Consider the following 23,793-nt stretch of genomic DNA (forward strand, 5'->3'; position numbering starts at 1 on the left):
AAAAGGCCATATCTCACTCATTCGAACTCGAAACTTATCAAACTTGGTGGCGTTGGAAAGATAATTCAAATATATTTCCTACGATATCTTGTAGAACACCTAAATCATTATGTGCTATGAGTTATGGTTGTTTGAAGTCTCCCAAAAACTCATACTTAGCTTAACTTGCAAAATTTCAGATTTTGCTATTTCCAATCTAGTTATTTTTGGAACTTAAGGTGCTATATCTAGTGGCCTTAAAACTTATGAAATTTTAAATTCCTTAATAAAATCCTACTCACAACGAAGGACGGTTCGAGTCTTAGCTCAAATTTTTTTCTGGGGTGTTACAGGAGCCATCATAGGCAGAAAGTATATGTGAAGTTGATCACTTCTTTTATCCATGGTAGCCAGGGAATAGATAAGAAAAAACAGGTGATGAACTAAAAAAGAACAGGAGATAAAAGAAAGTAGAAGGTGTTGTATATCTATTCGTCTTTGCTCGTCATGGTTTTATAGATAAACAAGGATTTTGAAACTTCTGATTTTGCTAATGTCTTCATGGGAGCATTACTTTTCTATGGTAGATAAGGTGCCATTGCTGTCTTTTTGTACTTTGAAAATTCTAATTTGAGTTCAAGACAAGTAAACTAGACCTGTTGTTATCATATTTTTATGTCTAGGATTTGTCTCTCTATGGTTTCGTCAAAAAAAAAATACAAACTTCTAAACTATCAAGGAAATCAAACTATACTTGTTTGGCCATAGATTTCCCAAGTAATATTTGGAGAAAAAATTGGCAAATAGTGTTTGTCCATACAATTTGTCATTATTTGGCAAATATTATTGGCAAATATCCAAATACTAGTTTTTTCTAGTATTTGGGCCAAATCTCTTTATTTGGGATCTTTTAAAAATTGAAATTTTACACCAAACTTTTATTTTTTACAAAAACACCTTCTATAGTAGTTGTTTGCATTGTATTACATATTTTTTTACGTGAACACCAAAGTATTCAATGAATATGAAAGTGATGATATGGTTGTTGATGAAAATGATGAACAATCGGCTCAAGATAATAAAGTCATGTGCTTTGTCTACTTCACGATGTATGAAATGATGCTTGTTACACTCACTATAAACTACCACATTGCTCCAGTGTCATGGACACTACTTGTCATTTGTTGCAACGAAGATCCAATTGACTTGTAATACAAACTTATGGTTAGTTTTGATCGTTTTTAAAACTTATGGGTATAAATCATATTATGGCCAAACACACCCAAATTTTCACCCAAATAATATTTGTCAATCTATGACCAAACGCTAGCATTATATAGCAAAGAAAGTCCAAATTGTCTTAACACATAAATGATGTAACAATAATACATTTAAACAAATTCCCATCAGCTGGAGCTGCTCTTCCCCATCCTCAATTCTTCTAGTAAGGAAATCAAGCTATTGTCAGATGATCCGCCTTTCTCTACAGCCATTTTAGCCGAATTTCCTAAAGCATCTGCACGGCCTCGCATCTCCTCTGCTTCCTGACCAACCATCAGTTTGGTCACTGCTCTTTGTATGTTTTCCCTGTTAATTGGGACTCTTCTATCTGTTCTTTGAGACCAGGCCTGAACACCTACTGGTACTCCAATCTTTAATATCTCTACTAGTAGCTTTTCATTAAAAAATTGCTCAGCTGATAGCGGCCATGTGACCATTGGCACTCCGGCACTAACTCCTTCGAGCAATGAGTTCCATCCACAGTGAGTCACAAAACCTCCCGTAGCTTCATGATCAAGGATAAGCACCTGAGGTGCCCATCCTTTTATTATCAAACCTCTTCCGTTCAGCTTTTCTTCGAATCCTTCTGGCATCCACTCTTCATTTGTTGTATTTTGCCTCACTACCCATATAAATTGTTGGTCTGATGCTTCGAGAGCGGTTGCTATCTCAAGCAACTGATCTGATGAAAAGATGGACATGCTTCCGAAACATATATAAATGACTGATTTTGGTTCCTTGGTATTGAGCCAATCCAAACACTTTTGCTCAGAAAGGGAACTGTCTTGGCCTCTTTGTGATTTATCTTCATTGTCTTTATTGCAGAGCGAAACAGGACCAACGTGCCACACTTTTCTCCCTACTACTTCCCTGAAGTGTTGTACATAATTTGGTTCCATCTCATAAAAGCTGTTTACAATAGCTCCATAGCTAGTCGCTTCTGCTCGCATAAAATCTTTAACTATTGGAGTCATTGGGGTTTCTTTTTCATCCTTCCAGTGTTGTGAAATCTTTGATCTTGACATCTTTATTGTGTCAGGAAGGCCAGGGATGACGAACTCTTCCGTCTCGGATTCAACATTCAAATGAGGTTTGTGTTCCATAAAAGAGTGATAAGCACACATAGGAAGTAAACCAGTGCCATTAAAAGCTAGTCTTGGAATTCCCAGCTTGGCTGCAACATCAACAGCCCATGGGAAGAATGTTCCTGCTATTAGACAATCTGGATGATCTTCCTCCATGAACTGTTCAACTGGCTGTTCAAACAAGTACAAGGCTTTGACGAATTTTAGACTCATTTCTGAACTAGTAGTAGAAGCTAAGTTTTCACAGCCCTCTGGCAATCCAGCTTCTTTACAAGGGAATTCAGTTGTCCGGATGCTAATATCACTGCCAAGCTCTCTGTCTTTTTGGATTGTTTTTGAGAATTTAGTCGCTTTGAGAGGAGTCGTGATGATTGTTACCCACCATGCCTGGAAAATTGCCTGGCCATGTCTACTAATGGTATCATGTGACCTGGAGCCATCATTGGCAAAAAGTACACATGAAGTTGATCAGCTCCTTTATCCATAGTTTTGCTAAGATAAGTATGTAAAAGAATGGTGTATTAGGAGTAGTTGTATTTCTAGCCTTTGCTCATCCTGTTTTTTTATAGTCAAACCAAGATTTAAAAAATGTTGGATTCTGGTTTTAGCTAATGTTTCATGCTGTATTTACTTGTCAAAAGTATGTAAGTTGTCATTGCTGACGGTTATCTATAATTAAATATGAGTGATGTGCAAGAAAAGTAAAAATTCTATAGTTTATATGATGTTTTTTATATCTAGCTGGGATTGATCTTTGGCTTATTTTTCTAGTAGTCATGTGCAATTAGTTTCCAATGTTTTCTTCTTTCTGTCTGGTTGAGGTTTTAGAGAGTGATTGGTTTGAATTGTTTATTAAAATTTGGACAGATGTATAGTTGACTTGCTGCACAGACTAGATTGGATCAAATTAGACATTGTGGAATAGTTTTACCAAACACACCATTACACTGACTTTCTCCATGGAGAAAATCCTATTGGACCGTCATGCCATGCGTGATCCGAATTTAGTTGGGCTTCAACGAGGGATTCAGCAACCAGGTGGAAAAAAAAAACTTGCTCCATGCACCATACTATTATAATTTATCATAATTAAGTAAACAATATATATATATATATATATCATTTAACTATAATTAAGTGACAATTTTTTCTGAACCACTCATCAAGACTAGCCAACAAGAAGTTTATTGGAGTCTCAGGCCTCATTTGTTTGCATTTAATGCAAGTCTGAATCTAAATGATTCAGATTCAGTCCATTTGTTTCTTTTTTCAGAAAGCCTCTTAATGGACCTGAAAAGGTCTAAACGGATTAGATCTACAGGAGAATTTTAACACCATTCAGACTTATTTAATAAGTTATAAAATAATATTATATCACCTCTCTCGGTCTTTGTGTGACTTTTGCTCTCTCAACTACAAACTTTCTTGCTCTTTTTTCTCAATCAAACACTATTTTACCTCTTGAACTGGTAAGTTTTCATAATCTTTACAAGTATTTTTATTTTATATTAATAATTTTCTTAGGGTGTATTGTTGTTCATCAAGGTTTTCGAGTGAAAAAATACTATTCAGAATTTAAAATAATAATTATGTATACATATTTGAGGTCTCTTATTAGAATTTTGTCTTCGGCCAATAATTTTGTTGGGACTCTTTGATATATTATTGTTGTTGAACTAGTTGTTGAACTAGTTGGTGACAAAAATAATGGAGCTCCTAATAATTCTACATCCCAATCTTCAGTTTCATCTGGATATGATACTCAACTCAAAGATATGATATTTGACTCTGGGTACTCACCTCTGGATACTCAACTCAATATGACTGAACGCATTTCAATATAAAACAATTTAAAACAAGTGCAATATAAAGAAACAAACTGTTTAAAACATGGTTTTTCAACTCTGTGTATTTATAAATACAATGATAACTCTATATGTATGCAACGATACAATATGAACTCTGAAATGTATGTAAAAATACAAAATAAACTGATGTATATAAAATACAATAACTTCTATGGGAGTTTCTCTAACCGACAACCATCACATAAGAGCTATTGTGATGATACATCGATCTTTCTCACGCTACCAGCGCATCCTATACCCGGTCAAAGGTATAGGACCTGAACTACTAAGTGGATTCACTAGTCTATTGTGATAAAGATTCATCTAAAAAGTATGATCATTTTCTACCCATGGTTTATGGGGGTTGTGAGTTGTTTGAACACTCACCCATATCGGTGCTCAATACTACTCCCAAAAATATACTAGCTCTTATGTTTTAAAAACATACTTATTTCTGCTGATTTAAGATAATTTCTCAAAAACTTAGCTCAAAGGCTATCTTGGAAATCTCAGTTTCCTTTCTTCCTTCATTTAGAAAGCGATTACTCAAACTTTACTCTTTACTCTTTACTGAACTCAAAGCTTTAAGTCTTAAAACAAAGTTTAAACATTTGTAAAAAGACTTCTTAAGATATGGTTCATGCCGAATTATGGACATGAACGACTCAATGCAAAGTTTTCAATAACCATAGATAGAACTCAATACTTGGAACTCAAGAACTTCAATGATACTACTCATCTCAAGATTTTTTGACTTATAGTGTTCATGCGGAATTATGGGCATGAAATATTCAACTCAAGTACTCAAAGATTCTTCTCAAAAAGGATTAGGAACTCAACACTTAAAGGCTTAGAACTTGAAGATACCACTTCTCTGAAAGATGCTCAACTTACGAAGTTCATGCGAAATTATGGGCATGAAACAACTCGACTCGATGGTCTACATAACTATATGGAACTCATGTATACGACTCTTCTTATTCTCTAACTTACTTCCTCAAAACTTAGTTCAAATCGATAGTTGATCTCAAATGATTCACAATTGAACTCAAAGGTTTTCTTGAACTCTACTCTTAACTCTCTCTTGAATGTGAATTATGAATTCAAGAGTTAAGATTCATGCTATGAAATATCTCATGATGACAAAATAGACTCATGAATACCTTCTCCTCACTCTCATGATCACTTACTCGAGTCTTGAAACAAGTTACTAGAAGTTGTAGAAGACTCCTCAAAATGACTCAAATGGACTTTCTTAGAATGTTCGAAAGAATTCTCAAAACTTAACTCTTAACTCTACCTTGAATGTGAATTATGAATTCAAGGTTATTATCATGTTAGGAATGATTTTAGGTGTTTAGAAGTAGCTTAGAGTAGTTAGAATCGAAAAGGAGTGAAGGTGCATTTTAAACGAACTCAAACGGGACAACCGACGACAAACTGGATGGGGCAGGCGACCCTGGCGCTATGGGTGGCGCGGGGTGCCAGCCCCTAAACTTCAGAGGAGGGTTTGGGGCGCTCTAGCAGGCGCATCGCGCCAATCCCCAACCCAGAAAACTTCTATGACTTTGTTTGCTCGTTTTCTGACCTTAACTCACCTAGAATCGAACGGTTTCTTCCCCAATCACTTAGAATCAATTACTTAACATAAGTACACTCTAATCTACTCAATACATCCCTTTAAACACTCACTTTGATCTCAAGAAATCATCCAAAACCCAACACAACAAGATTTAGAATTAACTTCAAGAACTCTAATCTTCCAACTTCAAGAATGAAATTTCGCTGAAAATAATATGATTGGCGTGTGGGTGAATAAACCCAACACTATAGAAGCTTACATACCTCTTAGGGATTAAACCCATGGAGAAAATCCACAACAAAACGCAAGACTCTCGACGAACGCTTTGATCATCTCTTATTTTCTCCTCTTTTCTCTTTTTTTCTCTTCTTGAACTCCCAACTAAAACCCTAGGCTAATTTTAGGATTATTAAACTGAGCCTAATAGGATTATACCTTTAAATCCCTACTAAAAAATAAATTAAATCTGATTGGGTAAGGAAAAGACCAAAATACCCCTTACTATTTTCGGCTAACTTTCCTTAACTGGACAGCCTAACTTCAAAAGGCCATATCTCACTCATCCGAACTCGAAACTTATCAAACTTGGTGGCGTTGGAAAGATAATTCAAATATATTTCCTACGATATCTTGTAGCACACCTAAATCATCATGTTCTATGATTTATGGTTGTTTAAAGTCTTCCCAAAACTCATACTTAGCTTAACTTGCAAAATTTCAGATTTTGCTATTTCCAATTTAGTTATTTTTGGAACTTAAGGTGCTATATCTAGTGGCCTTAAAACTTATGAAATTTTAAATTCCTTAATAAAATCCTACTCACAACGAAGGACGGTTCGAGTCTTAGCTCAAATTTTTTTCTGGGGTGTTACAGGAGCCATATAGGCAGAAAGTATATGTGAAGTTGATCACTTCTTTTATCCATGGTAGCCAGGGAATAGATAAGAAAAAACAGGTGATGAACTAAAAAAGAACAGGAGATAAAAGAAAGTAGAAGGTGTTGTATATCTATTCGTCTTTGCTCGTCATGGTTTTATAGATAAACAAGGATTTTGAAACTTCTGATTTTGCTAATGTATTCATGGGAGCATTACTTTTCTATGGTAGATAAGGTGCCATTGCTGTCTTTTTGTACTTTGAAAATTCTAATTTGAGTTCAAGACAAGTAAACTAGACCTGTTGTTATCATATTTTTATGTCTAGGATTTGTCTCTCTATGGTTTCGTCAAAAAAAAAATACAAACTTCTAAACTATCAAGGAAATCAAACTATACTTGTTTGGCCATAGATTTCCCAAGTAATATTTGGAGAAAAAATTGGCAAATAGTGTTTGTCCATACAATTTGTCATTATTTGGCAAATATTATTGGCAAATATCCAAATACTAGTTTTTTCTAGTATTTGGGCCAAATCTCTTTATTTGGGATCTTTTAAAAATTGAAATTTTACACCAAACTTTTATTTTTTACAAAAACACCTTCTATAGTAGTTGTTTGCATTGTATTACATATTTTTTTACGTGAACACCAAAGTATTCAATGAATATGAAAGTGATGATATGGTTGTTGATGAAAATGATGAACAATCGGCTCAAGATAATAAAGTCATGTGCTTTGTCTACTTCACGATGTATGAAATGATGCTTGTTACACTCACTATAAACTACCACATTGCTCCAGTGTCATGGACACTACTTGTCATTTGTTGCAACGAAGATCCAATTGACTTGTAATACAAACTTATGGTTAGTTTTGATCGTTTTTAAAACTTATGGGTATAAATCATACTTTTCTACAAAAGTGAAATATGTTTTCCAAATATTATGGCCAAACACACCCAAATTTTCACCCAAATAATATTTGTCAATCTATGACCAAACGCTAGCATTATATAGCAAAGAAAGTCCAAATTGTCTTAACACATAAATGATGTAACAATAATACATTTAAACAAATTCCCATCAGCTGGAGCTGCTCTTCCCCATCCTCAATTCTTCTAGTAAGGAAATCAAGCTATTGTCAGATGATCCGCCTTTCTCTACAGCCATTTTAGCCGAATTTCCTAAAGCATCTGCACGGCCTCGCATCTCCTCTGCTTCCTGACCAACCATCAGTTTGGTCACTGCACTTTGTATGCTTTCCCTGTTAATTGGGACTCTGCTATCTGTTCTTTGAGACCAGGCCTGAACACCTACTGGTACTCCAATCTTTAATATCTCTACTAGTAGCTTTTCATTAAAAAATTGCTCAGCTGATAGCGGCCATGTGACCATTGGCACTCCTGCACTAACTCCTTCGAGCAATGAGTTCCATCCACAGTGAGTCACAAAACCTCCCGTAGCTTCATGATCAAGGATAAGCACCTGAGGTGCCCATCCTTTTATTATCAAACCTCTTCCGTTCAGCTTTTCTTCAAATCCTTCTGGCATCCACTCTTCATTTGTTGTATTTTGCCTCACTACCCATATAAATTGTTGGTCTGATGCTTCGAGAGCGGTTGCTATCTCAAGCAACTGATCTGATGAAAAGATGGACATGCTTCCGAAACATAAATAAATGACTGATTTTGGTTCCTTGGTATTGAGCCAATCCAAACACTTTTGCTCAGAAAGGGAACTGTCTTGGCCTCTTTGTGATTTATCTTCGTTGTCTTTATTGCAGAGCGAAACAGGACCAACGTGCCACACTTTTCTCCCTACTACTTCCCTGAAGTGTTGAACATAATTTGGTTCTAGCTCATAAAAGCTGTTTACAATAGCTCCATAACTAGTCGTTTCTGCTCGCATAAAATCTTTAAATATTGCAGTCATTGGGGTTTCTTTTTCATCCTTCAAGTGTTCTGAAAGCTTTTGTCTTGACATCTTTATTGTGTCAGGAAGGCCAGGGATGATAAACTCTTCCGTCTCGGATTCAACCTTCAAATGAGGTTTGTGTTCCATCAAACAGTGATAAGCACACATGGGAAGTAAACCAGTGCCATTAAAAGCTAGTCTTGGAATTCCCAGCTTGGCTGCAACATCAACAGCCCATGGGAATAAAGCTCCTGCTATTAGACAATCTGGATGATCTTCCTCCATGAACTTTTCAACTGGCTGTTGAAACAAGTACAAGGCTTTGATGAATTTTAGACTCATTTCTGAACTAGTAGTAGAAGCTAAGTTTTCACAGCCCTCTGGCAATCCAGCTTCTTTACAAGGGAATTCAGTTGTCCGGATGCTAATATCACTGCCAAGCTCTCTGTCTTTTTGGATTGTTTTTGAGAATTTAGTCGCGTTGAGAGGAGTCGTGATGATTGTTACCTTCACACCATGCCTGGAAAATTGCCTGGCCATGTCTACTAATGGTATCATGTGCCCTGGAGCCATCATTGGCAAAAAGTATGCATGAAGTTGATCTGTTCTTTTATCCATAGTTGCTATAAGAATGGTGTATTTAGCAGTTGAAAGAAAATAGGAGTTGTATTTCTAGCCTTTGCTCATCCAGTTTTTTATAGTCAAACCAAGATTTAAAAAATGTTGGATTCTAGTTTTAGCTAATGTTTCATGCTGTATTTACTTGTCAAAAGTATGTAAGTTGTCATTGCTGACGGTTATCTACAATTAAGTATGAGTGATGTGCAAGAAAAGTAAAAATTCTATAGTTTATATGATTTTTTTATATCTAGATGGGATTGATCTTTGGCTTATTTTTCTAGTAGTCATGTGCAATTAGTTTCCAATGTTTTCTTCTTTCTGTCTGGTTGAGGTTTTAGAGAGTGATTGGTTTGAATTGTTTATTAAAATTTGGACAGATGTATAGTTGACTTGCTGCACAGACTTGATTGGGTCAAATTAGACATTGTGGAATAGTTTTACCAAACACACCATTACACTGACTTTCTCCATGGAGAAAATCCTATTGGAGCGTCATGCCGTGCGTGATCCGAATTTAATTGGGCTTCAATGAGGGATTTAGCAACTAGGTGGAAAAAAAAACTTGCTCCATGCACCATACTATTATAATTTATCATAATTAAGTAAAAAAAATTTATATATATATATCATTTAACTATAATTAAATGTCAATTTTTTCTGAACCACTCATCAAGACTAGCCAACAAGAAGTTTATTGGAGTCTCAGGCCTCATTTGTTTGCACTTAATGCAGGTTCTGAATCTGAATGATTCAGATTCAGTCCATTTGTTTCTTTTTTCAAAAAGCCTCTTAATGGACCTGAAAAGGTCTAAACGGATCAGATCTACAGGAGAATTTTAACATCATTCAGACTTATTTAATAAGTTATAAAATAATACTATATCACCTCTCTCGGTCTTTGTGTGACTTTTGCTCTCTCAACTACAAACTTTCTTGCTCTTTTTTCTCAATCAAACACTATTTTTCCTCTTGAACTGGTAAGTTTTCATAATCTTTACAAGTATTTTTATTTTATATTAATAATTTTCTTAGGGTGTATTGTTGTTCATCAAGGTTTTTGAGTGAAAAAATACTATTCATAATTAAAAATAATAATTATGTATACATATTTGAGGTCTCTTATTAGAATTTTGTCTTGGGCCAATAATTTTGTTGGGACTCTTTGATATATTATTGTTGTTGAACTAGTTGGTGACAAAAATAATGGAGCTCCTAATAATTCTACATCCCAATCTTCAGTTTCATCTGGAAAAAAAAATTGGGGAAGAAAAAAACTTATTCATCTGAATTGGAAATTGATGAGATGATTACTAATCTGGAATTATTGATTAAAAAAATAGTGCACCTACCTTTGAAGAATATATGGTAAAATTTGATGGACTTGGATGGGAAGAGTCATTATACAGTATATGTGTTAGTATATTTTGTGAAAGTGTCGCTACAAAAAGCATGAATGACGTTAGAGGCTCACAAGTTAGAGAATTGGATTAAGGTTATTGGAAAAAAGATAAGAATTCTTTAATTTTTCTAATTAGCCAAAATATATGTTAGGCGCTGATAATGTAATACCTTATTTATTATTTTTCAACTAGTATCAATCATACTTATTGAACTTTTTGATATTATATTGTGCCTATAAAATATATTTTATTCGTGATTTTCTTTATGTTATGCTTGATGATTCCGATATTTTTTTAATCAAAAAATAATTTTTTTGTTGAAATGATTTTTTTATAACATTTTATTAATATAATGTTTGATTTCATATGCACATTCAAATATTGAAAACAAACAATAATCATTCAGTGTTCAGATTTGGAGACCACATCTTAATATTCAGATGTGTATTCAGATCTAGACACCTAGCTCTTAATGCAAATCTTAATATTCAGACGTGTATTCAGATTTAGAGGTCTTGATCTTTATGAAAACAAATGAGGCCTCAGTAGGAAAGACTTCTGAATGAGATCACGGTTTTGGACAGGAGAATAGGTTTCGTAGTTTATTTATAATATTTATTTTTCTAATTTTATTAGGTATTTTTACAAGAAATTTTTATTTTTACATATAAAATCTGAAAAAGGTAATGTTCTTATATTTATTTGTGAGTGGACAAGAGATCCTTGTTTTTTACATGTGCCATGGCCCACATTCATTTGGATGCGTGGCTAAGCTAGAGATCAAGAACTTGGCCCGTAGTTATAATGGACTTAGGCTGCAATCAGCCCAACATTGGCGTAGAATTTCTTCGCTTTAGTTGGGCCAAGATGCACACCGAACCAGCCATTCTTCTGCGAGCCCAGGTACCAAATCCTTATGAGAAGTCGTTGGCCCTTTTCCCTCCTATTATGATTTATGTTCTAACTTCTACCAAACGACCCCTTAGAGATAATGAGATCTCGTTAGTTGTAAGTTTCGTCTTTCATTTGGCCGTGTTACTAAGGGGTCGTTTGGTGTGAAAAATAATCCTGCGATAGTATTTTGGTTTCTTGTTTGGTTGTCATGTTTGAGATAATTTATCCTGAGATAATTTGTTCTCAACCAAACGACAAGTACTCTAGTAGTATTAGGATTACGACTCAACTCTCAAGTGAACACTCTCTCAGAACAAACAGTTGTTAAGAGGTCATATTTCAAACTATAGTACCATGAGTTTGAATTTAGGAGAACTATTTATCGAATTTATTTTAATATTTCCTAATAAACCACGTGAAGATAAAAATTTCAAGTGAATAGCCTAATAAGAGATTATCTTTATTCCTACTGCTCCTTTTTGTGTTCACACTCTTTATATTTGCAATTTATCATCTTTTGTATGCATGAGAAAAAAGTATTAAAAAAATAAATACATAAGCGTGACATTAAACTCCTCACTAATTTTGAGCAATGGAATTCCACATATTCATTCATCTACCTAATAATCATGATTCTTTTGGTTTATGGCAGATGAGGTGCTCCACTTTCAACATTTTAAATACCCATTTAGCAAGAACTTTCTGGAATCTCTGTTTAACTCCCCCATTTAAAATAGATACAAAGTTAATTGTTTTTTTCCTTTTTTATTCATTGTATTTACTTGAAACATGAGAGTTTTGAAAAAATTACACTACATAACGATAGCTAAAGTTTTGATTTGTATCCGTTCGCTTTGATACAGAGCGAAACGATGCACAGTATAACAATCTTTTAAAAGTAAACTATTGTTATTAATGTTATATTTGATAATTAGCTAAACTATCAATATAATTAATAATTAGAGCTCAAAATACCACCTACTATGAAATTTTCTTATTGGATAATAGCTAAGACCAATCACTATAAATTCTTCCAATTACCCACTACAATGTGAACTCATGAGTCTCTTATCTTTTTCAAGACTTCACCAACCAAGATAATTAATACCATGCATCTTTTATGCTATAAAAGAAAATCATTATAAACAATTTCTTCTCATCTCTCCTCACTAAGTAACAAAAAAAATTCCAATTCCATGAAGATCTTTTATTCCCTCATTATTTTTTCAATTCTCAACAATATTAATTGCCAATTACTACCACCTTTACCAGCACCAAATTTAACCTTCATAGACCAAAGTCTAGCTCTAATATTCCCAATAATACAAAATTTCAAGAACACAATTACTCTTGATCCTTTTGGTGTCACAAAAACTTGGACAGGCCCTAATATTTGCAATTATAAAGGCTTTTATTGTGATAATCCACCTAATAATTCCTCAGCAATTTCTCTTGCTTCTATAGATTTCAATGGATTTCAACTTAGTGCACCTACATTAGATGGTTTCATTGATCAACTCCCTGACTTAGCCATATTTCATGCTAATACCAACAACTTTTCAGGCATAATTTCTTCGAAAATTTCAAATCTTCCATATCTTTACGAACTTGATCTTAGTAACAACCAGTTCATCGGTACATTTCCCATGTCAATTCTCAATATCAAGACTCTAACTTTCTTGGATATTCGTTACAATCTCTTGACAGGAATAATCCCACCTCAAATTTTCGTACAATATCTTGATGCATTCTTTCTTAACAATAACAATTTCATTCAAAAACTTCCAGACAACATTGGATCCACCTCTGCTTTTTATTTAACCTTAGCCAACAACAAATTCGTTGGTCCAATCCCACGTAGCATTGGACAAGCTCCGAATTTGTTGGAAATTTTATTCTTGAACAACTTGCTCACTGGTTGCATTCCTTATGAATTAGGCCTTTTGAAAAAAGCAATTGTGATCGACGTTGGATTTAACACATTAACTGGTCCATTACCACGTTCATTAGGGTGTTTGGAAAGTGTGGAACAATTGAATTTTGCTGGAAATTTGTTATATGGACAAGTTCCAGAAGTGATATGTTCACTAAAAAATTTAGTGAATTTTACTTTGTCAAATAACTATTTTACAAAAGTAGGGCCACTATGTAGGGAATTGATCGAAAATGGAGTTCTTAATGTTGAAAAAAATTGTATTAATGGTCTTCCTAATCAGAGATCAATATTGGAGTGTGTATTATTTAGGATGCAAATTAAATTGTGTCCATTACAGAAGAGCTTGAGGATCATACCTTGTAATATTTCTAATTTTAGTCCCCAAAGACCACTTAGACCAGAAAGACATTTGATTTCATACTCTGCTTTGTCAAAACATACAAAATTGTATTAATGAAACCTTTGTTTTAGTGTCTTCTTGATTTTTATTTATTTTTCTATGTTTTCTACCTGGTGTCAGGTACTACAGTTCATCTCACAACTTATTATAGCAAAGGTTTTTTCTTGATTATTCATTTGGTATTTGAAATTTATTGATTTGACTAGTTTAAATTCGTTCTGAATAGGATCTATTGGAGGGAAAAATAGCTCGAATTCAAAATCATTAATTAAAGACAGAGAAATGTCATTTTATCATGCAATACTCCTTGATAATTTAATGCTGCAAAATCAATGGGACCTTGTGTTTTTTTGTTTTTAGATTTGAGGATATAACTAGCCGCATGAATTTTGATGTGCCACTAGAACTACTTTTTGGGTCAAGAAAATAGTGGTGGAAATGTTGTGCACTGTTAAGGGAAAAGTAATTTTGTGTAAGCTATTTGTTATATTGGGAGATAACATCTAAATTATTCCCCGTTTATTTTTACTTATCTAATATTTTAAAGTACATTTCCAATTTTTATTGTTACTTTTAATAAATCAAGAAAAGATAATTATGTTTTTTTTAATTTACTCTCTGCATTAATTACTTATTTTTCAAATCATATTATATGACCTAAGACTATATATCAATTAAATTATTAATATGAGACTTGGAGTAAAAATACTTCTCATTTGAGATTGTTACAGGGCAAGTACGTTTTTTTATTTGGGAACATGGTAATTGAATTTCATTTCAAGCCACACAAAGTAGGAGGCAATATTGTGCAGGTTCCTGCATATTGTGAGAATTTTAATTTGGAAAAAAAACTCATTGGAACTTCAATAGGTACAGTATTTGGTGTAATGCTACAAAATCTAAAAGATTTTTGACTCTATTCTAGTCTATTAATGGGCTCAATGCACGTCTAAAATTGAAAGACCATAATTGTGATGCACTGCTCCAGCCTCCAGAGGGGACAACACAACAACAACAACAACAAAAGTCAAATTTTGAAGTCAGTAGTTAGGGCCTTGGGGGTCGTTTAGTTACAATGATGGAATAAAATATGGCATAGCTGGTCCCTTTCATTTTATTTAATATTAATAATATATTCAGTATAATTTTATATGTGAGTACTGAAAAGAGTCTAAAATATATATAAACCTTACTCTGGTTTTTACAGCATAAAGATATTGTTTTCGATAAATCCTTGACTCAAAAAGATATGATCAAAGCAAGATAGAAAGAAAAATGCCATCAAGATATAAAGAAAAAGATGCTATGTAAACACTAAATAAGAAGAAGACGAGAATAAAAGACTAGCTTCCTACCTCTCCAACATATAAGTACGACAACTTCTAGCTATATATTATTCTTTTACCCTAATCCTTGTCTCCTTACATTCCTATCTAAGATCATATCCTCATCTCCCCCAAATTAAAGCTAGTTTGGATTGACTTAAAAAAAATTAGTTTTTAAGTCAAAAAATAAAAAAGTAGGGGGAGATCTACTTCTGATTTTTAACTTATTAAAAATCATTTTTTATTTATTTTAAACTTTGTCAAACACTTCCAAGAGTTGTAAATGATTTAAAAGTAGGTTTGACCAACTTTTAAGTCAATCCAAACAGACTATTTAATCTTCTTCATCTACCTCTAACTATCCTAAAACTTGTTATAGTCACCCTCTCACACATCCCTATTGGTGCTGCCACACACCTTCCCTTCACAATCTCGCTTTCCTCATAGTGTCTGGCGTCCGCCACCCAGGCCACTCTCATCTTGTCCTCTATAATTTCATCTTTGATCTTATATCTCTTATTATGTCTAGATTCATATCAAAATTTTCACCTCTACTGCCTTCATCTTTTAAACGTGTGCTTAATATTCATAATCAAACATAAATAAAATAATCACGTAAAATATTCAAAATTGATATTCTTTATCCCACGAATCAAATGACCTCTTATGGGTTGTTTGGTATGGGGGCTGAAATTGTCAAAATTATCTCACCATATATATATATATGATATAATTTACTCCATCATTATAGTACAAATCATGAAATAAATAATTTCAAAATTAATTTATTCCTGATCACTACTACTTAAGTAGTCTTCCTTGATCTCCTATTCATGGTATCTAAAAAATTTGGTAATAGTACTATGAAATGACATGGACCATTCGGCTAATGGCTTAGTGGGCCAATTATATTTAAGGCATACAACAAATTATAGAAGACCCATCATAGGCCCAATAATGAAAATAAAGAAAGGGGCCCAAATCTTCTCCGAAAATAATGTCAATATTTACCTCACCGACACGTTCACCGCCGTAAAGCCCGTTAAGTTTTAGACTTTTATCACGTGAGCCACGTGATCCGCCATAAAAGAAGAATGAGCCCATGGGGCTACTGTTTTTCTAACTGACGGTCCACGTGAATTCTGCTAACACGTTATCTCACGCTCCCTTTGAATTATTCACTCACACGCGTCTCAAAAATCTGAGTCGTGTAACAATAACGCTTGCTCAATGCGCGTGGGTAATCATTTTTTGAGAAAAAACTCATTTCAAATTTTCGAATTCAATCACCGACGATTCATCTAAAATTTGAAACACAAGTGTCTGTCGCCTCCTCGTTTGGATTTTTATATATCACCACCTAACTCTTAAATTAGATTTTTGGATTACACTGTTTGTAAATAATTTTATTTTAAAAAAAAAAAAAATCTGTTATTCAATTTGATATTTCAATGTTACTCCCTCCATCCCTTTTTAGTTGTCAACTTTAGAAATGGCACACAGATTAAGGCAACAATTATTAGCACAGTGAAGTTACAATTTTACCCTTATGACAACTTTTCACTTCAAAATTACAACCACTTATTTGAATTCAAGTGAAATAAATTGGAGGGAAACAACATACACTTTTACAATTTTCAAGAAGTGTAAATAAGGGTATAATAGGAAAAAATTTGTTGTCCTTTCTTGATTTGTCAAAATGAACAACTAAATAGGGACAACTAAAAAAGGAAATATGGACAAGTAAATAGGGACGGAGGGAGTAGTTAGTTTAATGTTTCCAAAGAATTCTGACAGTTTTTGTTTTTCATTTGATTTGACTTCCGATAAACATTAAAATTATTGTTCCCCATTTAGTCCAAAATTGAAGGAAAATTTGTTTCTATTTTCAATATTAAGGATACATATAATAAATCTTTTACGATTCAAATTTTATTAGATCGAAATCGGACACAAAGTGGAAAAAAAAAAAAAACATGTACCAAACCTACCATTAAGAGAGAGAAAATAGTGATTTTTGGCTAATAACAAAAGTTCCTAAGCTAAAATTGTTTTCTTTGTCAAGACTCTGTTTAAGTACTTGAAAAATTCTTGCAAAAATCTAACCCCAGAGATTTAATTTAATGATTTGAAGTGTCATTTTCAGCTAAACGAGGTTTTTAGAGTAATTACTAACTAAATCAAAAGAAGAAGACAGCTAAAATTTTGGAAAGCAATATTTGAGTTCATCATTGCTTTAGCTTCTAAATATTTCACACTTGAAAAACCTATAAAATATTACAGATTACTCATATCTATAAACTGGATAAAAAAGAAAAAGACATTGGCTTCGTGTTTTTATTTTTGGCTCAAACAGAAGAAGATGATGATGTTGTGGGAGATGAAGAAGGATCAAAGACTGAGCAAAACTCAAACCTATTAGCTTCCATCTTTTCCACCACGAAATGCCCCAACAATTCTTTCGTTTCCACCAAATTCTCACTGCACAAGAACTCTTCACTGCAGATTTTCTCTACATTTCTGTCGATTTCGTGAACGAAAACATGGGTTTTGTCGGAATTACCTCTCTTGCTCCGGGCAAAAACGCCGGCGGTAAATATAGCCGTCATCCGTCCCGGAGCGGCAGAGGAAAACCCACGTGGCCCGTCTATCAAAATGACATCCCACGGCACATCGTATATGTGATTTGGTAGGTCATTTATCCCCAATTTACAGTCGGAAAATAGAAGATTCTGCACAGGCCGGCACTCCCCTCTGAGCTGCTCTTTCGTGTAATCCAACAAATCGTGCAATTCACTAACTTTAGTCGTGAATTGAACATCGTAAGCTTCAATTTCCGGGTGCTTCTCTTCTAACTTAGATACCAAATAAGCACTTTCGTCAACAAAAACCGTACGCCCTTTGTGATTGAGCGAATGCCACAAAAGGGTTTCGTGAGTAAGACCAAAAACAAGAAAATTACAAGGAGCTTTACAACGGCGGAGCACATTAGCGATCGTCTTCAGCTCCACCGCCGACATGCGGGAAGAAACAGTAGATGAGTTCAAAGAAGCATAATGAAGAAGCGCGTTAAATACAGTCGCCGGCAACGGAGCGGCGGTATCCGTGCCGGTTTTGGCGATGGGTATCGCATCCTTAGCAGTGAAGAAAGTAAGTGCAAAAGCAAAAGTGAAAAAGGAAAGGAAAACAAGAAACCAAATGCGAGGTGAAGCAGTAATTGTTCCTGATCCTTGCTTGTGAAGAGATGGGTGAAAAACTATAAGTTTAGCATTACTAGCCTTCATTCTCTCTCTCCCTGTTTTTTTTCTGATTTTTCTTTCGGTGATTTCTTCACATGAAAGTATACAGAGGAATTCCGGAGGGATTCGGGAGAAAAAAGCACGACACGATTACCTAGATTTCTGTACGTGAGATTTCTCTACTCTTTTTTTTTCTCCCTTTATATCTTTTCGTATTTAAAAATTCGATGCGTATAATTATTGTTGGACTGAGGAAATAATATAATACGAGAATGATTTGAGAGAGGATGTTGGGAAGCTATATAAAATAAAAAGATGGAGGTGATAAGGAAGTTCAGAGGGATTTGGTTGTTGTTTGGCGAGCCGGCAAGATAAACCAGCAATATTATGGCGCATAAATAAGGAGGGACGGGAGGGTGGATTAATATTTTATTTTTCCGTGTTTTTTGGGTCAGTTTATTTTAATTTTCTAATTATATAATATATAAATATCTGATGGTACAGTAATTCTAGATCTAAATTTGGAAATTCATTACATAGATTATTAATCGAATACTAACAACTAAGGTTAAAGAGACTCAAGGGTGGATGAATTTGAAAACATAGAGATATTTGAATATATTCATTTCGTTTATTTTTTAATTGTCATATTTGAATTTGATAGGATCATTATTTCCTCTATTTCTATTTGTATGTCATAATTTCAGATTTCATTTCCCTTAAAAAAATATGTTAGTTTATCAGTATACTTTTATTTAGTATTATCTTAAAGTCAAGCTTTCAATAAATGAATATAAATTAGTTTATTTTGATTAAATTAATTAAATTGATCAATAAATATAAATTAATCATTTAGTTTTCCTATGTTGGTTAAATTCATACTTTTAAGGCTAATAAATCTTAATGGTAAAATTGAAAGAATAAAATCTATTTATTTTTAGTAAAAACGACATATAAATAAAAACGGAGAGAGTAAAAAGAAAGTAATGTTTTGATTATTATTTTCAAAACATACCCTCCAATAAATATTGTAAAATGATTGAGGAAAAATAAGTAGTGTACTCAGATAACATTTTAATGTATCAACAACGGCGACAATATACCCTTTTTATCTTATCTCTCTCGTGTCCGAAGAGATTAGAATGTATAAATTTTAATTATTTTTTTTAAAGTAAAAAGATTGTTTTTGGTAGAGCTTCGATTCAACATAAATGTGATCAAATATTTCAATAGTTTTAATTTGTTTTTTGATTTTTACGTGATATGGAAGAAGACATTAAATCTTATAGTTTTAAATTATAATGTACCAAATTATCTTTTAAAATTATGATCTTAAAAATATTATGTGAAAATTTAAAATTTAAGAGTTAATAAAAAAAAAATTGCATAAATTTTAAACAAATTTAAAATAATAATAGAACAAATAAATTAAAACAAACTTTTTAAACATATGGCATGTGTCAATACTTTTAAAGGGCAAGAACGTATTTGCATGAAATTTGCAATTTACAGTCTTTAAGAGGAGCACGTTACGTTCAAGCTTAGGTAATTAAAATGACAAGGAGTGTTTTTATTTTAATAGGTTCTATGATATCATAATTATTTTAAGTTTTCTTTCTTATATTAGAAAAAAGGGTCCGCTGAATGTAATAAAACTCATTATTCAGTTTAAATTGTCTTATTAGGAATTAATTAGCTTGAGCCTTGAGGGATTTGAACAATTAGATCTGTTAAAGTGTATTTGCTGATTTCGTTTTAGCACTTAACATCAAAGCTACAAATACAGAGAGTCCCATAGGGATTTTGTTGTTGAGAGCCTAAATTATATAATTACCGTTGGGTTTAAATAAGATATTAAATACGTAACGTGTATTGGGTCATCCCGTGATTAAATATTGTCATAATAACACAAGGATGTAATGACATTAAATAATACTTCATATGTCCAATTAATATGACTTAATTTAAATTTTGAGACTCAAATAATATAAGTTCAATCATGTATTTTGATAAAGAAATATTTAAATTTTTTAAATAAAATTGACATGTACACAAAAAAAAAATATAAGTCAAATATATATATGAAAAAATTACGATAAAATACTATTATAGTAGTGATTCTTTTTTTAAAAAAAATATTAGTAGTGATTTTTCACCTCACTATCGTACGAATAAACATTTTGGTGGAATGACACCTTTGCTTTTTTTAACTTTAGCAAAGTGAAAAGAACATCATAGTGGAATAGACATATTATTAATTTAACAAGGGAATTATTTTAAATTAATGTTCAGTACAACCACTAATGTCATTAGACTATACTAAAAAAACACGTTCATGCAATGATAGATTAAGTGAATTTTATCTCTCAAACATAATTTAGTTTGGTAACACATAATTAAATTATTGTTATTCACATTCTTTTGAAGTCCTTATAAAATTCACTGTACATACAATAATAATAAAAACTTATAACAGTACATCTCCTCTATCAACTGCGGCAATATTGCACAATTATTCAGAAAAAAAAAGGAATACCAATAGTTTGATATTGACATCTAATCTAATTTAATTTAATTTATTTATTTCATGATATTGACATATAGTTACAGTCCCTATTCCGGAATTAGTACATTCCTTAACTCTAATATAAATTCATATAATTATAGTACCCAAAAATGCACAAACACCTCACATTTCACAGTAATTACTATTGTATAAAATTATTTGAATGTGGGCCTTGTCTAACGTACTTTTTCGAAATTGACCATATATTCTGTTGTTATTGGTTGCAGTTATATCATTTTCCTTATTCATATAGTAATTTATATTGAACTGTGATTTCCATAAATGTGTCCAGGACCAAGTATAGAAAAATCGACTACTGTTGAGGTGCAAATTTATTATTGTTGGAGGTGTGTCACCACATATTTACAAATATGGGTGGGTGTAGTATGGGTATAGGATATTATTCCAACAACCGCTATCGCTTGTTAATTTAAAATTATAAATCTATCTTTGTTTGAAATTTTTTCTTGTATCTAATAGAAGAATCCGGTGATGTTTTTTTGCTAATTGATCAAGATTACATTCATCACTAAGGTAACGTATAATTACGAAGCTATAGCTAAGCTAAGAGAACAACTTGCTATTATAAAATCAAAGACAAATTAAATTGAACAAGAGAATTAAAAGGAGTAAAGTAGTATATATAGATAAGTTGATGAACAATTTGTATAATCCCTTTACTGGCTCTAGAGTGGGGGTGGCGCCAAAATCAAATTCAATGCGCAGCTCAATCCGGTTAAATTTGGGTTGGTTATTGATTGATTCATTCATTAGCTTAACCCATTCAACTCTCTAAAAATTGGGTTGACATATAACCCGCGTCAACATATTTTTTTTTAAAAAAAATAATCAATTTGATATGTTATATATAATCATAATAAAAAATAAAATTATTAGGTACTAAAATAGTTTTAAAAAAAACAAATAAAACAATTGAGTTTAGTAAAAACTAGATTGAGTTGAGTCTTGATTCGTTATATAACACTTTTTTACCCAAATAAATTAAAATTGAATTAGATCTTGACCCATTTATATCTATTTTGACTCGTCCAAATTTAACTCAGCTAAATTTTCAACCCTCCTCTAGAGCTACCTAGCTCCTTGGCAACTGAATCCCTTTATTATTTTAATATAATATATCACAACTAAAACTGTGTTAAGAACGAATAGTCTCTCATGAGACATAAGTGAAAAGTTCGTGAATTATGTGTAAGATGCAAAGTAAAAGCATGTGGGTCATATATAAATCACAAGTGGGTGGGAAATAAGTGTTCGGTTTTGGTTTTTCAAGTTGGGGTCGATTTATTATTTGATTTGGTGTTTGGTGTAAGGGTCTCAAAATTTTGATACACCAAAAAATCAAATTTTTAATAAAATATTTTTTTAAAAATATATAAGTGAACATTTCTTTGACAAAAAAAAAAGTCAACCAACAATTAAATCATTCATAAACTAATCAAAGTAGCAACAAATTTATTATTCAGATAGTTAACTTCAACTATTAATTCATAAGAGGACCAAAATGTTTTTTTGTCGATCTACGTCATGTGAAGGAACCCGTCTGCTTCTTTATATTTCTCGAGCAATAGTTGGAGGCACAATGTTCTTGACAAAGACAAATAAGATCTTCCAAGCACAAAAAGTGTTTCATGGTACACATCATCACTTAATGTAGTTTTAAATTTTTAAGTGTCTTATACTTTAATTTTGTTCTCATTTTATTTTTCATTCAGACTGAAAAACAATTTTAAAATCACCAAATCAAACCGAACTGAATTAGTTCGATTCGATATTTGGTGCACATATTTTCAAAATCAAAATTTGATATAATCAAATTGAAGAACCGAACGCGTACCCTAATTAAGGTTATCATGTGAACCTAGTAATTTTTGGTTAAATTTCATAGAAGTCTTGTATTAAAATGTTATTTCCTTCATTCATGTTTTCTTATTTGTGTTTGATTTAACACATTCTTAAGAAATAATAAATAAAATATTTTATAATATCATTTTTAATTATTATAAATTATCTGAATATTATAAAATAAATAATACTTAATAATAAAAATAAAGTAAATATGAAAATTATAAATTATTTTTAAATTTTTTGAAGTGAACCAGTAAAATTGAACACGTACTAATTAAATATTGTTATAGTAAGCGCGAGAATGAACGGTAATTATAATTTTTGGGTCAAAAAGTGTAAGGTTGTTAGAGAAATGACAACATACCGCTCCGCACTTAACGCCTAATTGCAGTTTTGATCGTTGTGTTTACTCTTTAATTTGCTGCTTTTTCTTAATCCAATTACATGTGCTATTGTGACGACTGGATAAGCTTTATTATTACTCCCTGTTCAATAATATTTGTTACTTTGCACAATTCTTAAATTATAAATAGAAGAGTAATTTTTTTATATCACATTTTGACTATAATAAATTTAATGTCTTGAAAAAATATAATGAGGAAATGACTATAATTAATGATAAGGGTAAATTAGAAACTAAATGTAAAATTATTCATTAATTTTATAAGATAAATAATTATTATTGGACGGAGAGTACTCATTTTCAATTTTCATGCCTTGTTTGTTGCTATAATTATGATGTGCTTGACTTCAACTTTTTTAATCAAATCAAATCTTTTGGATATATAGCAAGCAAATTTCATTCCTCTTTTTGAGGAAAAGGACTATTATTGAATTAGTTTAATTAGAGTAGTATTTTTAGATTGTGTGGTTTAATTTTTGTATTAATATATTCAAAGTTAAGTGATTTTTGTGGAAAAATCTTGATTCAAATTTTTGTAATTTCCTCAAATGACGGAAAAGAAATTTATGCAAATTTGG

At 32.3% G+C, this 23,793-nt stretch overlaps 5 protein-coding genes across 5 annotated transcripts in view; 1 reads left to right on the forward strand and 4 right to left on the reverse strand.

The window, feature by feature from the left end:
- Nucleotides 1-9,207, reverse strand: part of LOC125816384 (scopoletin glucosyltransferase-like) — a 38,914-nt gene extending 29,707 nt beyond the window's left edge. Inside the window, exon 1 of the mRNA XM_049495989.1 lies at nt 9,193-9,207. The gene's annotated coding sequence lies outside the window, so the exon portion shown is untranslated. The remainder of the gene's footprint in view (nt 1-9,192) is intronic.
- LOC125816386 (scopoletin glucosyltransferase-like) lies at nt 1,386-2,840 on the reverse strand. Its single transcript, XM_049495991.1, is given in 2 exon segments — nt 1,386-2,725; nt 2,728-2,840. Coding segments are annotated over 2 exon segments (1,443 nt in total). The 5' UTR covers nt 2,831-2,840.
- On the reverse strand, nt 7,570-9,183 carry LOC125816385 (scopoletin glucosyltransferase-like). The gene has a single exon (XM_049495990.1). The coding sequence runs from the start codon at nt 9,181-9,183 to the stop codon at nt 7,735-7,737; it is 1,449 nt and encodes a 482-aa protein (XP_049351947.1). The 3' UTR covers nt 7,570-7,734.
- A 3,459-nt stretch (nt 9,208-12,666) lies between the features above and the next one.
- LOC125816398 (uncharacterized protein At4g06744-like) lies at nt 12,667-13,894 on the forward strand. Its single transcript, XM_049496002.1, has one exon. It carries the CDS (start codon nt 12,677-12,679, stop codon nt 13,868-13,870), a length of 1,194 nt encoding a protein of 397 aa, XP_049351959.1. The 5' UTR covers nt 12,667-12,676; the 3' UTR covers nt 13,871-13,894.
- A 3,456-nt stretch (nt 13,895-17,350) lies between these two features.
- Nucleotides 17,351-18,742, reverse strand: LOC125816403 (protein IRX15-LIKE-like). Its single transcript, XM_049496007.1, has one exon. It carries the CDS (start codon nt 18,423-18,425, stop codon nt 17,490-17,492), a length of 936 nt encoding a protein of 311 aa, XP_049351964.1. The 5' UTR covers nt 18,426-18,742; the 3' UTR covers nt 17,351-17,489.
- Nucleotides 18,743-23,793: the final 5,051 nt, after the last annotated feature.

This window comes from Solanum verrucosum, unplaced genomic scaffold (genome assembly GCF_900185275.1).
Source record: "Solanum verrucosum unplaced genomic scaffold, falcon-dt-bn FXZP01000261.1, whole genome shotgun sequence".
Classification (NCBI taxonomy): Eukaryota; Viridiplantae; Streptophyta; class Magnoliopsida; order Solanales; family Solanaceae; genus Solanum; species Solanum verrucosum.